General features: G+C 44.1%; 2 protein-coding genes across 11 annotated transcripts in view; one reads left to right on the top strand and one right to left on the bottom strand.

Annotated features, from left to right (window-relative positions):
• Positions 1-16650, top strand: part of KBTBD12 (kelch repeat and BTB domain containing 12) — a 172200-nt gene that overhangs the window by 98652 nt on the left and 56898 nt on the right. The gene's annotated exons all lie outside the window — the stretch shown is intronic.
• The window catches only part of MGLL (monoglyceride lipase), a 135054-nt gene that overhangs the window by 78432 nt on the left and 39972 nt on the right, over positions 1-16650 (bottom strand). For 6 of the 8 annotated variants that reach the window (XM_039547863.1, XM_039547864.1, XM_039547868.1 and 3 more), the window contains one exon: positions 5120-5258. In XM_039547863.1, coding sequence (XP_039403797.1) covers positions 5120-5258 — 139 coding nt within the window. Of the gene's footprint in view, positions 1-5119; positions 5259-5803; positions 6269-6663; positions 7007-16650 lie in introns of those variants that run through there. The other 2 variants (XM_039547862.1, XM_039547867.1) reach the window with 2 other exon arrangements.

Here is a 16650-nt window from a genome sequence, read left to right as displayed (position 1 = left end):
GAACAGAACATGGGTTTCGTAACTCCTTGCCTTCATTTCTATTCAAACAGCCAGTAGGGAACTTAACATGCTAAGTACTATAGCATGTTCACTGTAAGTACTATTTTTTAACTAAGACCTTGTCTACACTAGCGATGTAAGTCAATCTGAGTTACGCTACTTAAGCTATGTACGTTAGCGCGGCATAGACACTATGTCTACGGGAGACACTCTCCCACTGACATAGCTTCCGCCTCTTGTTGAGATGGATTAATTAAGTCGACTGGAGAGTGCTCTCCCGTTGACTTATTGCATCTTCACCAGACCCTCTAAATCGATCGCAGCAGTGCCGATTTAGCCCATAGTGTAGACAAGGCCTAAGGTAGGATTCCCTTAGTTGCAATGATGTCCTGCATGTAGGCAGAAGTGAACCTGTTCTGGTATTAATGACTAGCTGATACTCCACACACTGCAGAACTGTCCTGAACGTGCTCTGCTACAGTCCAGGTATAGCTTTCAGTGCATTGGTTAGCACCTGATGCAAAAGAGTTAACCACTATCATGCTATACAACAGGGGTCGGCAACCTTTCAGAAGTGATGTCAAGTCTTCATTTATTCACTCTAATTCAAGGTTTTGCGTGCCAGTAATACATTTTAACGTTTTTAGAAGGTCTCTTTCTATACGTCTAGAATATATAACTAAACTATTGTTGTATGTAAAGTAAATAAGGTTTTTAAAATGTTTAAGAAGCTTCATTTAAAATTAAATTAAAATGCAGAGCCCCCCAGACAGGTGGCCAGGACCCGGACATTGTGAATGCCACTGAAAATCCACTTGCGTGCCGCCTTCAGCATGCGTGCCATAGGTTGCCTACCCCTGCTATACAAGATACGCCTATTGCATCGCTAGGATGAATGAGTCAATCTTGTTAACCACACTAGCATGTCCCTACCCTTTTCCCCACATTTCCTGGATGTTAACTTGGCCTCTGAATTACATTTTCAATGCAAAAGCATCATTTACAATAAAACAGGTTCAACAAGTTGAACAACTTACAGGTGTTACCCAAATGCACCTGCCTTGCTGTTTGCAAAGAGAGCTGAGCAGAACAAAACACCAACTCCAAAGCTCCTCCATTGGGAATAACATCCCACCCTAAAGGAGGGAGAGGAAAAGACCACCACCTCCTTTCGCTAGCCCCATTATTATCTTATCTATCCCATACCCATCACTGTGACATCAGACTGCCTTTGCTTCATAGGAGGTAACTACCTCAATCTCTCTTCTCAACAAAACAACAGACCTGGCTGAGACTCTCTCAGAGGGGATGGGGGTTCACTCTCTATATCAGGCCTGCACAACATGCGGCCCACGTGGGCTCACTGTGTGGCCCGAGGGGGTGACTAGGCAAGCAGCGGGTGAGGGAGGGGGGCTGAGGAGGCAGGCAGGCAGTGGCGGGGGTGAGTAGACGAGCCGGGAGGGGGCTGAGGAGGCGAGCGGGCGGGCAGTGGGGGGGGCAGGTGAGCCGGTGGCTGAGGAGGCAAGCAGGCAGGCAGTGGTGGGGGGAGGGGGGAGGGAGGAGGTGAGCCGGCGGCAGGGGAGGGGAGCTGAGGAAGCGCGTGGTGGGTTGGTGGCTGACCTGTTCTACTGATCTGATCTGGCTCCCATCCCCTCTCCAAAGGTTGCAGCTGTCTGGAGGTGCTGCCTTCCATGCCTCCCTCATTCACACCTCATTCATTCAACAGGGCAATTGATTACAAAGTGGGGGGAAGATCTTATTCTTCTTCTAGCAAAAAGACATTTTTCTTTTACCTTAATTATACTATCTTAGGGGCCTGCTATGACATATTACCAAGGTTCAATACCGCTGTTTCGGTGGAGCGGCACTAGGAAAAGAGGGTTTGTTTCCATGGGGCGGGTGGCGTTGAGGGGGGTTGTTTCGGGGCAGCTGGGCGGCCCTGGGGGGGGTGGGGGTGTTTCGGCAGCGCTGGGGGGTTGTTTCCACGGGCCGGGCAGTGCTAGGAGGGGTTGTGTTTCAGTGGGGCTGGGTGGCACTGGGGGTGGGGTTCAGTGGCGCTGGGGCGGGGGTTTGGCGGGGCTGGGGGGGTTTCGGTCCTCAGCTGTTTTCTTTGAAATAAAAAGGCCCTCGCCGCTTTACGAGTTGTGCAGGCCTGCTCTATATCCTTGACCTTTGCGGTTCCCTACGTTCATTTGTAACAAAGATTCCCTATGCACAAATATGGGCAAAGGGGATCTGTGGATGCTCAGTGCCATACAGGACCAGGCCTTATATATTTCTATCCACTAAGCAAGAGATCCTATAAACACCCCATTTTCCTGACAAATCATTTGACACAAAGCTGCAGCCCTTCAGTCTACTGCAGCTGTTATCCACCTTAACATGCCTGTTTCTAGGAGTAAAAGATGGGCACTTTGGAAGAGGTAGTAGCTGTCACCTGGCCTTGTTCTCAGGAGTATTTAGCCATCATTTAGAGCATGGCCCCTGGCAAATGGATTTTATTTTATTTTACCTTTGGCAAATTTCCTGTTTCTTTCCCCTGGGACGGGACCAAGGGTAATACATTCTCTACCAGTGGAACCCAAGTCAATGCTAACCTTTGGACACCTTTAGCTTTCTAAAGCCCTTAGCTGGGGCTACGTCTACACTACCCGCTGTATCGGCGGGTAGCGATCGATTTTTCAGGGATCGATATATCGCGTCTCATCTAGACGCGATATATCGATCCCCGAACGCGCTTCTATCGATTCCGGAACTCCACCGCCGTCGTCGACATGGAGAGCCCCGGACATCGATCCCGCGCCGTGAGGACGGGTAAGTTATCGATATAAGATACTTCGACTTCAGCTACGTTATTCACGTAGCTGAAGTTGCGTATCTTATATCGATTTTTCCCCTTAGTGTAGACCAGCCCTGGGATTTGATCAATGAAAGGTTCTGTTTGAGCATTACAGCAGCACATGTTAATATTAAGGTTCCCAAAGCAAGTCAGCAGTTGAATAACACTACATTTATTGTAGCTAAAATAATAATTGCAATAGTTGCCCTCATCAATATTTGAAACAGAAGACATTCATAACGGGCCTGTAAACCTTCCCTGACATCTCCTGATCTCATTTTCATTGAATGTTTAAAGTTGGATAAAAGTGACTGAGCTTCTGCATATAAAAGAGAAAAGCTCTTGGATACTTTGGAAGAGAGAGATAAATGTATTTTCTGTTGTTCCTTCGATCTAAACATTCCAAGAGCATTCATGACAGTAGGATCTAGGTAGTAAATTGTTATTCAGTTACTTACACACACTCTCTCTCTCATACACACAAAGCCAAGCTCACACACACACACACCCCACACACACTTAAGAGCCACTTGTAAATGAGCAGCACTGATCCTGTTTACTTTGTTGTTACAAAACTAGGGCAACCTCACTCTCAATTAACTGCTTGGTGTGCAGAGCCCTGAAAAGATGAGCTAGTGCGAGGAATTAAACACCAAGTTTTAACTTCCACTTCACCATCCTTTCATTTCTTGATCAAAGACTCATCTGCTCCTCACTAATTTTCTAAGAAATTAAACATGAAAAGAGAATGCAATTCCACAACTGAGTGAAGAACACTGTGGGCAGTTAATGATTAATTAGCATTATAATACGTGACAGGCTGGTTTCACAGAAGAAGCTTGTTTTGCTACTGAATTTGTTCTGTAGAGGAAATCTTTAGGCTGGTGCCAGAACTATCTACAAACCAATGCCAGAAAGTTTCCTCCTGGTTTTTGGAAGACACAGTGGGGTTAGAAATAACTGCTTGAGTTGCTGCCCGGACCAGGTGATTTTAAGCTAAGACAGTTGTGTAATAGCCTGATCCTAAAACTGTTGACATCAATGGGATTGACTTTAATGGGCTTTGCAACAGGCCCCAAAAGTTCACCTGTTTGGTGACAGGTTAACAGTGGCTGTTGCTTCAAGGACAGCAAACTGGGTTTTCCCACATGTGCACTTCAGGAGTACGTGTGTCATCCACATAACTCCTGTCTGGCTTGGTAATGGTTATGGGAGCTGAAGCAGAAGGCTAGGTAACCTCAGCCACATTTCTACTACCCAGCAAGACCCACTGATTGATCCTGAAACAGAAATGTGACAAGGGACTTGGACAGCTGGGGCAGAAAAGTTTAACTTCCCCGTATTCCTTGGGCAGCCATTTCCCACAAACGTCCATCCCTGCAATGCAAATCTGGTTTGATTGCAGAAAAGACAAACAATAGGAGAACAGATGCATTTTCATATGTAGCTATCTGTATAGCTAGTGCTAGCATTCATACACATCAAGCCAGCATCTTGTAACAGTGACTGACAGGTAGAAGTGAGATCATAAATAACTAGAGAAATACACAGGCAATTTTCTACCACACTAGCATATTCATACTTTTAAAAGCACATAACCTAACTCAGAAGCCATTACAGTAAAGGATTATGAATAATAAGAGATTACTTAAATTTCTTAATTTGATTATTTGTCCACATTCCATCACTGAGTTCAGCTTTGAAACCACAGACAATTTAAAGTGGAAGATCCATCCAAGTAATTTTCCAACTATAAATTTAGTAAGAAGTAAATTACATATAGTGTGTAAAAACCTGTCATTGCACTGGGATTTATAGCCCCGCTGTTACAGCTGAATCAGACCTCTACTGTTTGATTTATTAACACTAAAAATAATGACAAACGCTGGGCAATGAAAGCCTGTGTATTTCACACATCTCTGAAAGTTGGTGATATCTGATTAAAAATATCTACTATTGCTGAAATGCATCATATGCATGATATTTCCAAATGTCACCCTGTTCAACTGAGCATGAAATGAAAGTAAGTACAAATCTTGCAAAACATTACTCAAGTAAGTAGTCCTCATTTATGCAAGTAGTAAGGCTTGCTCAGGTGAGTAAGGAGTTATAGGATCTAATCTTCACATTGGAAGCGCTCTGGGGCAGGGATATGCCTTTTTATTGGTTCTGTAAAGCGCCACGAACACCTATGATACTGTATAATCTATAGATAACAATTAAGTTACGCTAATGGAGTCTTATTTATTGAGAACAAATGCATCATTTGAAAGTGCTCACCTTGGAGTTGCGGCTGGTTTCCAATATCTGCAGAAAAGATACTGTCCATCTGCATTGACCATATGAGGGAGGTCCTGATAAGGGATATTCTGAGGGCTCCGTCTTGGGGAATTTTCCTCAGGCATTCTAGAAGACTGACCTATAAGGTGTTGGAAAAAACAGGACATACTTTAAAGAGGAGCAGGAAAGATATTGGCAGAGGGGTTTACTAAGTACACACATTCAAGAAAGTCAATAAGGCAACTGACAGTGATGGAAATGTTTCTCCCACCCTACCAAAGATCCACAAAACTGGGCTCAATCTCATCTGCTTCTTGCAACTGCTCTGAGACTGAAGACTCACATTTTTTTTTTAGAGAAAATGTTCACATTATCAGAGAGGAGGGAGATGACAACCCAACCACACAGCTTCATTACTGCTTTTTTCCCCTTCTCCCATCTGTGTTTATTTTATATCGTTTTGGGAAACGGCTCTTAAAAAGAATATTTAGCTGCAATCAAGTGCAAATTGTAAAGCACCACTATGGATACAAGGAGACAGCTGCATAAAAGATTCATCTCTCTTAACATCTCCAAAGAACGGCGAAGGGTGTGCAGTAATGAGGTGCCTGGTGGCACTGTGTAGTTATTATGCTCCTTTCTGACATCTGAAAAGGAAAACATATAGGAGGATTCGCAGCAAACCTGTTTTCATCCTGTGCAAGGGTTTGCATCCCAGAGAGACGCCGGCATTGCAAGTCAAATACAAGCATATAGAGCCTTTTGCATATCGCCGCTAAAATACATTAACACCCAGCCAAACATTCAGCACCCCCAGCCCCAGATCAATTCCTTTCTGTTGCAAAAAAAAAAAAAAAAAAAAAAAGGCAACAGAGATCTCTTCCCCTTGCAAGCTTCTGTGCTGGCTGCGATCCGCTCCCCCAAGCTCCTCGTTCCAATCTCTCTTTAGGGAAACTCGCCCGTAATTCATCACTTCTTGTTCATTTCATCACTTTTCTTAAACAAATCGCATGTGTGGGCTGAGGTGGTGGTGGTGGGAGGGGAGGTGATGGGGCTGGGAAAGCTGCAGTCCACTTTCCAGAAGCTGCTGCACACACATCAAAGGCACCTTGAGCACAGGCAGCTGTGTGGCACTGGGAGACTTGTACAGAAAGTTACTGTGGCTGCAGGTTGCTTGCAAACTTTACTTCCTTCCTGTCACTTGCTGTGAAGGGACATGGGGGGTGGGGGGGGGTGAGAAAGTGGGGCTCTCCACTCAGCTCCCTGCTGCAGTCATCTCGAGTGAAAAAAACACAACTTTCCCCAGCTGCCTCTCTCTAGTAGCGAGACCGGGCAGAGGAAGAAGAATTCAGACATTTAATTTTCTCAGATGCCAAAGAAAGCAACAACAAAAAAAATCCCCCTGGGTTTCAAATGCATCAAGGAGCCCTGGTTTCAAATGCACCAGCCACCCCTGGTTTCCAATGCAGCCAGGCGTCTTTGCACCCCCCAGCCCCGGGCTCCCGGCACGTGGATGGCGAGGGAGCTGTTTAAAGGGACGTTACCCGTGGCTGAAAAGCGCGGCGTGGTCGCAGCTGCCCGTGGAGTCAGTGGCCCCGGGAGCAGCTCGCTGGCTTGGCTCCGCGCCGGCGCCCCGCTCCATTCACGCATCCGCGGCGGTGCCGCTGCCGAGTTAATCCTCGAGCCGAGCGGTTGTGCCGAGCAAAGCCCGGCTGGCAGGGGCCCAGGAGGGCAGGCGCACTGGGGCCGGCTCCGGGAGGAGGGTGGAGCAGCGGCAGCCTGCTGGGCACGGCGAGGATCCTGGCTCAGGGCAGGTCGCTCTGCCCGGCGCACGTGTGGCCAGGCAGGGACCCGCAGCAGCCAGGCCCCAGGGTCCTAACGGAGTGACCCGGCCCCTGGTCCTTAACTCAGGATCTCCCCGAGGGCGCAAGCTGCGCTCTGAGTCATGTCGTTGATCCAGACGGCAAGGCAGCCAGAGTCTCCTCCAGCCTGGCGTTCAGTCAATAATAAATTAATAATAACTAACCTCATTTCTAGGCGAGCCCGGGGAAACCCCGTGAAAGAGGCAATCCCCACGCACGGTGTAGTGCTCGCCTCCCTCGGCTCAGGTGGCACCTTGGCACAAATGGCCAAGCATCGCTCTAAGGGCTCCCCGTTCAGAATAAGGGCATGGTGGTATCAACTGCCCAGGAGCAAATCCAGTGGGAAGCTTTTCATCGCAATTAGCCAGGTCCTCCCTTTCTGCCAGCTGAGAATCAGGCTCCATAGCTAGAAATGGGTGCTCTAATGCCAGAGCTATGCGCTTGGGATGGACAGGCAGACAGACATTAGATGCAGGGGAAACGAAAGATACACGGTCTGAAGAGAAAGGAGAGAATTAATCTAATGCCCCTTTCTTACATTTCCCCAGCTTTGATCCCACCCCCGGGGTTCTGGTTCTAGTCTGATCCCAAACTAGAAGCAGCCCAGTTTGTTGTGCTGGTTCCGATGTGCAGTTGTTCTTGTGAGATTTCTGCCATTTGGGGCTGAAGGCTCTCAAAACTTTTGGAACCACTCAGTCCAAACCTAAAAGCCTGAATAGTGCCCGGAGTCCAGATCAGTATCCCAACACCACCTGGTTGGCTCCTCTGTAATTATAACCTGCTTTATGGTATATAACAAACGCTTAGGAAAACAGTCAAAACTAATTTCTCTTCAGTGAAAATCATCTCTGGGGTTTAAAGGCAAATGTCCAGGTACTGAATTTAAGAGCTTGATCCTTCAGTTCTAATGCTAGCAAAACTCCCTACTTAGCATTAGAGTACTTTGTGTATTGCCTACCTCAAGAGTGCAGACTCAGGCCTTTTATGCTTCATCATTTAATCTTTAATTTCTGGATACCTATGGATGTGCAAGAGCCTCCTGGCATCTTAAGAAAAAGCAGCTATAACAAGATGTTTTAAAAACTAGGCAACATGCCCAAATAAATCCTAAAGTGGGAACAAAGGCTGAGGAAAGGAAAGAAAAATATAATCAACTACTAATACAGCAATCTCTGAGCCAAAACATATACATATTAAAGAGGAAATCAAAAGCACATTTGTATCTTAAAGGAGTTTGTTCATTACAAACTGCAAAGGCAAAAATGTATAGTTCCAGAAACGCTATTATATGGAAATCCATCCATGGACATTTATAATGAGCAGGATTCAGGATTCCAGGTGAGGCAGGGGCCTTCTCAGAGCCTGGAGAACAGTATGTTCAAATAGCATATGATTTCTTAGCTCAACTACTCTACAAGTGTTGCTGACTGTTCCATTTCAGGGGTGGATGAATCAATCTTATGTATAGAAAACACTTTGTGATCCTTTGGGTTACAAGGTGCATTAAGTGTAAATTATTATTATATATACGGCTACCATCTGATCAGTTGACATTTAGTTCAACAGAACTATGGGCCCAATCCTACATTCTCTGCATGCTCCCAAATTCCCACTACTTCACTGGGAATCCCAGGTGTGCAAGGAATGTAGGATCAGGCCCTCCGGGGGCATTTGGGGATAATTCCCTTTTATAGACACACATTCTGTCTTGTGGTGTAACTGTAGAAATTAAAAGAAGCATCTGACTGTCTGTCTGATATTCCTCATGACTTGTGAGTTCTAAATAAGAAAATTATTCCTGGGAAAATTGCATGGATTGGGACTGAAGGATCCACCTGTTTGAGATCAACACAACATGGAAGGGTCCAGCTCAGCAATTATTGCAGGCTAGTCTCCAGTGAGAAAACAAAGGGAGCTGTGAGAGTGCAGTGATTGCCAGATGGTAACATCGTTTGCTTTCTCTAGTCAAGAGCGAGGCATAATTTGGAAATATATTTTAAGCACAATCAAATTCCTAATAAAAATAGAATTAGGCTCGTTTCTATCTTTACAGTAACTTGATAACAGCTCGGATTTACGAGGTGCATCCAGAAAAGTTGTTTAGTGTAGGTAGGGCCAAATCTTGCTTGCTATCAGGAAGCAAGCAGCCCCATTGACTCCAGTTGTACATATGTGAGTACACAGAGATGGATTTGGCCTAAAATAGGGCAAATGACAGAAAAAGAATCCAGCACTGGAAAGAGAAAAAACATCACATACAAATGAGGGATGGATAATGGAGGGGAGGAGATGGAAGGGCTGCAAGACATTAGGAGGGAGAGAAGGATGATGGAGGAAGGGATGCATGGAGGGCAGGGAAAGTGACACTGGAGCAGAGATGGGCAAAAGTTTCTCTTTGCCATTAGACTTCCAGTCACAGAATGACTTTTTAATGGATTATTTCCTCTTAGCATGCACAGGTAAAGAGATTTTATAAGATCCTTCTGTTCCAGTTGACTATCACATCCTCGTTAATTACAAGAGTAGTCTGATTTGAGAAGTGGATTTAATTGGAGATTTTGCTAAACCATTTGCAATTCTGCTGAATAGGATCATAAAACAGCCAGCTTCACTGATGATGATTGATGAAAATTGGATCTCGGGAAGCAGAATTAGAACATAACTATGACATATCTGGATATGAAAGAATTAACTATAAAGATGAGATATGCCATAGGTTACAATACACAGAGAGCAGATGGAAAGAGCGACAGAAAATGTATGCCAAGAGAGCACACGGGGAAAAAGAAGACGAAGAAGAAAAATTAAATGCAAGAGAAAAGCAAAGAAGACAAAGTAGCAACTGCAATCAATTTGCAATAATTGTTTTAGTTTTGCCACTCTCTTTGGCCAATTCTTTATTCCTCCCTATCCAGAGTTCAGTCACCAGGATTTACTTCTTTTGTGCTTTCTACTTTAGCTTGACTATTGATATTACAAGATAAGAAAGACATGTACAGAGAGAGGCAAGGGGGTTGAGCTGCTTTTCTTTGCCGCTAAAATATTTATCTTAACCCCTTGCCATATTCATTAAAAACATAGGCTTGGTGCCATGCAAACTGGGTTGAGAAAAAATAAATCAATTATAATCTCCCTGTTGGCAGGGGCGGCTCTAGGAATTCTGCCGCCCCAAGCACGGCAGGCAGGCTGCCTTCCGCAGCTTGCCTGCGGGAGGTCTGCTGAAGCCACGGGACCAGTGGACCCTCTGCAGGCAAGCCACCGAGGGCAACAGGCGCCAGCAGAGCGCGCCCCGCGGCTTGCCACCCCAAGCACGCGCTTGGTGTGCTGGGGCCTGGAGTCGCCCCTGCCTGTTGATCAAATTCATGCTTAACGATGGCCTCAAAGACTAGCTCTGCACTGGCCTGCTGTCCTTTGGGCCCATGAACCAATTCAAAGTCCGTTTTACTTTAGAAGGAGGGTTTAGAGCAAAGACCCGAGAACCAGAAAACCTATTTCCAGACTCTTCCATTGACTTGCTGACTGAGTTTAGGCAAGTCACTTTGTCTCTGTTTCTCTGTCTGTGTTCCAATGGGAATAATAATAATACCTAATCTTTAAAGCACTTTAAGACCCTGGGTATGAAAGCAAAGTAATCTCATTACGTGAAAGAAAATGATGAATGTTCATAAGAGTCCTACTTAGTTGCAGCAGAGAAGGGATTCTTTTTGCCAATGGTCTGATCCTGCTCTCATTGAAGCCAGCAACAAAATTCTGGCTTGGTCTACACTTAAAAATTAAATCAACCTAGATATGTTGCTCAGAGCTGTGAAAAATTTTGCACTCTCAGCACTGTGGTTAAGTTGACCTCACTCCTGATGTAGACGCAGCTAGGTTGACGGAAGAATTCTTCTGTCAACCTAGCAGCCTCCTCTTGGAGAGTTAGTTTAACTATATCAATAGAAAACCCCCTTCTGTCGATGTCTACACTACAAGCACTACAGCGGCATTGCCGCTGGTATAGCGTTTGTAATGTAGACATAGCCTCTCACTTCAAACAGGCCTACTTATATGAGTAAGGTGAGCAGGATCTGGCCCTAAGTCTCCCTAAATACACATATTTAAAAAAAAATCTTGTGTTTAAAAATACACAGTTTGAATATGTTTCAATCTTTTTCATTAATGTTTAAAAGGTGACCCCTCCTACTCAGTGTTCTAATTTGAGAGCTGGCTGTTTTAATGAAAGAAACAATAAATGTTAAAACCCACAGAGGAATATTCCTACTGAGAATCAGAGGCATTGCGCATACAGAAAACATGAAGTACACACCCGTCAAAGACAGACAATTCAAAGCTAAAGGCTGAAACTCCACCCCAAAGCCTTGTCTCCCTGACAGAAATTGACCAGCTATTCCAGAATAACTATTCCCATATAATTTCATTATTCTAGAATCATTGTCCTATGTGGACACTCTGTTTCAGAATAAAAAAATGATTTGTGGAAGGAGTACTTATCTTGGAATAGTCACTTTTATTCTGGAATATTGTCCACATGGGGAGATATTCCAGAATAGCGATTGTGGAATACTTATTCTGCCACAACTATGCTGGTCAATTTCTCCATGTAGACAAACCCTAAATATCATGACTGTTACGCTCATAGGCTGCAGGAGATAAATACTGCAGAACTTGGGCACTAGAGGCACAGTAATGGCTTCTTTTTATCCATGGCACATACGGGTATTTTGAAAACTATATTTTAACAACCTTCCTTTGTCATGTGCTTTCTCAGCATTTCCCTTTTTGTGTCGTTACCAATATTTGTTTCTAAATAGAAGCTTCCTGTTATATAATTAGCCTGTTTGTCCTGCATGATTCACTCACATTGTGAGAGTGAATTGCCATGTTACTACTGAAGCACTTGAAGGGAAATCCTGTCCCCGCCATTATTAGATCTGTTCTGGGACGGTATTTCATGTGTTACTGTGGTGTGGTTTCCTATAGCCATATTAGTACATTGATAAGATGTCAGTCCTAACAGTAGAAACAGGAGTTTTTCAGTGCATAGTATGTTATCAAAAGATGCCTTAAAGGAAAAGGTTCTAATCTTTGAACTTTAAAATATATAAAAATAAGCATATGATAACTTGGTAAATTCTCTTGTATCTCTTTGTACAGCCTTGTATTTCAAAAGTGCCCATCTATTCTTTTCTCATTTTACTGATGATGGCTACATAATCCACTTTACAAACCTGGCATAATTGTGTCAGGACTAAATAATATAACAAAAAGACATGGTAATTCTGTGGCGGATGGAGTGGTGCTTTATTTTGGTAGCCAAACTGGAAGCATTGACTGAAGAAGAGGTGCTATTGTGCGGCTTGGTTCTCTTGCTGCTTTGCCAGTTGACAAAGCATCATCCATCATGTTTTGCATTCCAATTTATCCTTGCATGTTTCTCAGCTCATCATAACATAATTATGTTTCAGTTTCTTCTCGTCAGGGGCCGATACTTTCTTTTACTAAGACAACAGCTGCACAGCACAACCTTGATGAATCCCCATAAGGGCAAAAATGTGTCTGCGGTGTTTGTTTCTGCCTTAGCAACCCAAATGTTAAAGCTGCTTCTGCTTCTGCTGCTTCTTCTTCTTTTTTTTTTGGACAAATGATGCTATTGCTTCTCAAATGCACCCAAGCCTGGTGCTTTCATAGCCGTTCTCAAAGTGGCATCCATGTTGTTTTATACTGTAATTTGTACTTGAAATGTTAAGCATCCTTGCTGGGGTGTAATTTTTAAGTGCTGAAAGGCTGATTCTGTGGAATTGCCTTTTATAGGACCATAAACACTGACATGGTATTTTATAGGGTCATAATTACGGATATGGAATTTATTTTATGAATGACTGAAAATCATGGCAATAGAGGCTTCCACCTCCCTCCACTGTGCTTCTGCGATACATGTGAAGTAGGCTTCAGTATTGTATATGGCCTTATTAAAATACTTAGCTCTTACATAGCCAATATCAGTGGATGTCAAAGTGCTTTGAAAAAGAAGATATGTCATTATCTCTGTTTTCTAAAGGGGGAAACTGAGGCCCGGAGCAGTGACGTGACTTCCTAATGTCAGAAGCAAGCTGGGAACAGAATCAAGTCTCCTGGCTACTAGTCCAGTGACTGGTTCACTGTATCACAGTATTCCATGTCCCGGAGTAAATTTCACCCATAGGCACAACAAAATGAGACTCCATCTTTCGGATCATATATACCAGGAATGTTGTGACCCTGTCGCACTCATGGCACTCTTTGGAAGCATAGAGATGTTTGCTACAGTGTCCTGGCCAAAATAGAGTTTGAATGATGTAACAGGGTGATCTGTCCCCTTATAGGTAATGGGGATTAGGGGTCAGCCAATCCCTGTTCCATGGCATGGCCCTGTTTGGGAGTTCTGAGGAGGGCCTAGGAAATGGCAGAGGCAGATACTGGGAGAGAGGAAGCGGTCCTAGGGAAATAATGAGTATTTGGGGGAAAATCCACACTACTGTTCCTTTAAAGGTCCGGGACTAGGAACCTTGTAGTGAAGGATGGGGCAAGGCTCACCTCTCCCATATATGCTGCCTCTTGTCCTCTTCCCTCACAACAAAAAGGCAGTAGAAGGGAAAGGACTGCTTGCCTGCTGATCCATCCCAGCCCAAGGGAGAAAGGACTGAGGGGGTGAGACCTGGTCTCCAAGCCATGGAGGAAGGCTGGAAGACTGCGCCCCACCAGAAATGCCTGGGTGGAAAGGACTTTGTTAGGAAGGTTTTGTTTTGCGTTCTGTTTGTTTGAAAGACTTTGTTGACAGTTCAGGTGGAACTGGATGAAAGTGATTTAAAGGGGCCAGCTGGGAGAAGCTGGCCTAAAGCAGAGCACAGCCCCATGGAGGAGGGATATCACAGACCTACAGAGGGGGACTTTACTGATCCCTTTTCCAGGGAGTGGCAAGACATAGCTCTATGAACGAGGACTGTGGGACCCCCAGAGGGCCAACAAAAACGGTTTGTAAAGACTCAGTAAATTAGTCATCCCCTGTCCTGTCCCCCACAGAAGGGGGGTGTTGTTCTAATCCCTTTGACTTTGGGATTTATTAGGAGAGTGGTTCTCAACCAGGGGTACGTGTACCCCTGGGGGTACACAGAGGTCTTCCTGGGGGTACATCAACTCATCTAGATATTTGCCTAGTTTTACAACAGGCTATGTAAAAAGCCCTAGCGAAGTCAGTACAAAGTAAAATTTCCTACAGACAATGACTTGTTTATACTGCTCTATATACTATATCAGCAGTTCTCAAACTGTGGACGAGTTCGTTTTAATGGGGTTGCGAGGGCAGGTGTTAGACTCGCTGGGACCTAGGGCAGAAAGTCGAAGCCTGAGCCCCACCGTGCAGGGCTGAAGCTGAAGCTTTTAAGTGAAGTGAAGCCTGGGGTACACAAGACGAATCAGACTCCTGAAAGGGGTACAGTAGTCTGGAAAGGTTTAGAACACCTGTATTAGGAAGAACTGAGGATGAGGTGCCTGTAGGGCCACTCCATGCTATGAGGGAGTGCTCTAGGGCAGGGGTTCTCAGACTGGGGGTTGGGACCCTTCAGGGGGTCGCGAGGTTATTACATGGGGGGTTGTGAGCTGTCAGCCTCCACCCCAAACCCTGCTTTGCACCCAGCATTTATAATGGTGTTAAATATATAAAAAAGTGTTTTTTAATTTATAAGGAGGGGTCACACTCAGAGGCTTGTTATTTGAAAGGGGTCACCAGTACAAAAGTTTGAGAACCACTGCTCTAGAGAATGCACCCTGCCACAGCTGCCTCTAATTCTTCCTATAGTTTCACTTTCTGGGCTGATCTTTTGGGGTTTGTTACTGCATGCTGTTAAACAGCTGCTACCTTCCATTCCAGGGGTCGATGCATTTCAGCAGTAATAATAATAGTAATAGTGAAATAACTCCTATAAGCAGAGCCAAATCAGGCAACCATGAGGAACTCTACTCCTGTGAGTAGTTCCATTTATGCATAAATATGTAAATGATCAAGTCCATTGAGTTTCTAATGTGCTCTGAGATCCTTCAGTATGAATGGCATATATACATGCTGTAATAATAATTTTTGTTATTATCCACCACATTAATTCCTGGTATAACTGGATGAAACTCCCTTTGGTGTGGATGGAAGTTGCGCTCACTTATGCCGGGTTAAATATAGCTCTTCTTATATCTAGCCAAAGAACTGTGAGTACAATTACCAGCCATTCTTGTGTGTTTAAAAAAGACAACTTGTTTATGGCCTTGGTCCTTACCACATATTTATGGATCATTAGTATCAGTATAGCTGGATAACTTGCCATATATTATTTCTTACCTATAAAAATGTGTGTAAATTCCAGCAGTGGGAATACAATCAGATGTCTCTGTAGGTTTTCTCGCATTCTTATCTGGTTTCTTTGCTTAATCCACTTACACATACCAATATGTGGCTGTGTAAGATGTGAATTTTCTTTGATTTATGTGCAATAATTACTTCCTAACATCTGCATAACAGATTTTGTAGGAAAAGTAACTCTGCGACGTTAAAAAATAAATGTATGAAATCTTTAACATCTCTATTACTGGGTTTTGTTATCCACAGCTGACTGGATACATTCCCAGCCAGGAAGCTGGTTCAGCAAAACAGCTGCATTAGTGATTTAACTGTGGGCCTTAGATTGCTCCTGTTTATACCAATGTAAATCAGGAGTGATGCTACTGAAGACAAAGGAGTTACACCAGTCTGAAACTGGTGTGAAAGGAAAAGTGAGCATTAGGGTACAGAACAACCAGGGAACATTCAGATATGATGCTTTGATGGTGCAGGATACTGTGTTAGGGCCTGATCCAGCAAACCCTTCCTACCAGATACATTGCTTTCCGGTGAGGTTATTATTATTTAATAATTTTATATTGTGGTAGGGTCTGGAGGCCAACTAGGTCAGGGCCCCATTGTGGTAGGCACTGTACCCTAGTCCCATGGACTTAAGTGAAACTACTTTTGGTAGTAAGCAATGCACTCAGTAGCGAGTATTTGCGATATTGGCCCCAAATTATTCATTCTTATTTATATAGTGTCAAAAATGTTCTGGGTTCGTTATAATTGACTGTGTGATTTGTAGTGCTGGGAAATGTATTCACTGACATTCTTTCAACACTGCCTTAGTACAAGTGATAATTAATCTGGAGCTCTCCTTTGAGAAAGGGAATTTTAACCAAGGACTGTTGAAGTCAAATACGAGCTAGAGCACCTCTCGAGAGCCCAGTACATTCCCAGAATCAGACTGACTTCTACTCAGTTGTAAAACAATATACAGTTGTATTACCAGAAATCTTATCATTCTGCCTTGTAGATGGGCTTTCAAGTAGGACAGATATTAAACCTCTCTAGGCCTCTACTGCCTCCTTTAATGAGCTGATTTGTTAATTATTTGCTAACAACAACAGCTACTGTTACAGAATGTGTGAGCTCAAAGAATGCCACCAATGAATATCTGATCTTAGATGTAATCTCTGATTACTCTTCTAGCAAAGGCACAGGTAGTTTTGTAAGTGATTTGGACTTAGAGTATCTGTGGTGGCTGGAGGGGTGGCACACATCATAAGAGCATAAGAACGGCCATACTGGGTCAGACCAAT

This window comes from Mauremys reevesii, linkage group 7 (genome assembly GCF_016161935.1).
Source record: "Mauremys reevesii isolate NIE-2019 linkage group 7, ASM1616193v1, whole genome shotgun sequence".
In the NCBI taxonomy this organism is placed as follows: Eukaryota; Metazoa; Chordata; order Testudines; family Geoemydidae; genus Mauremys; species Mauremys reevesii.
The sequence above is the reverse complement of the archived record's forward strand: the minus strand, read 5'-3'. Positions and strand labels throughout refer to the sequence as shown.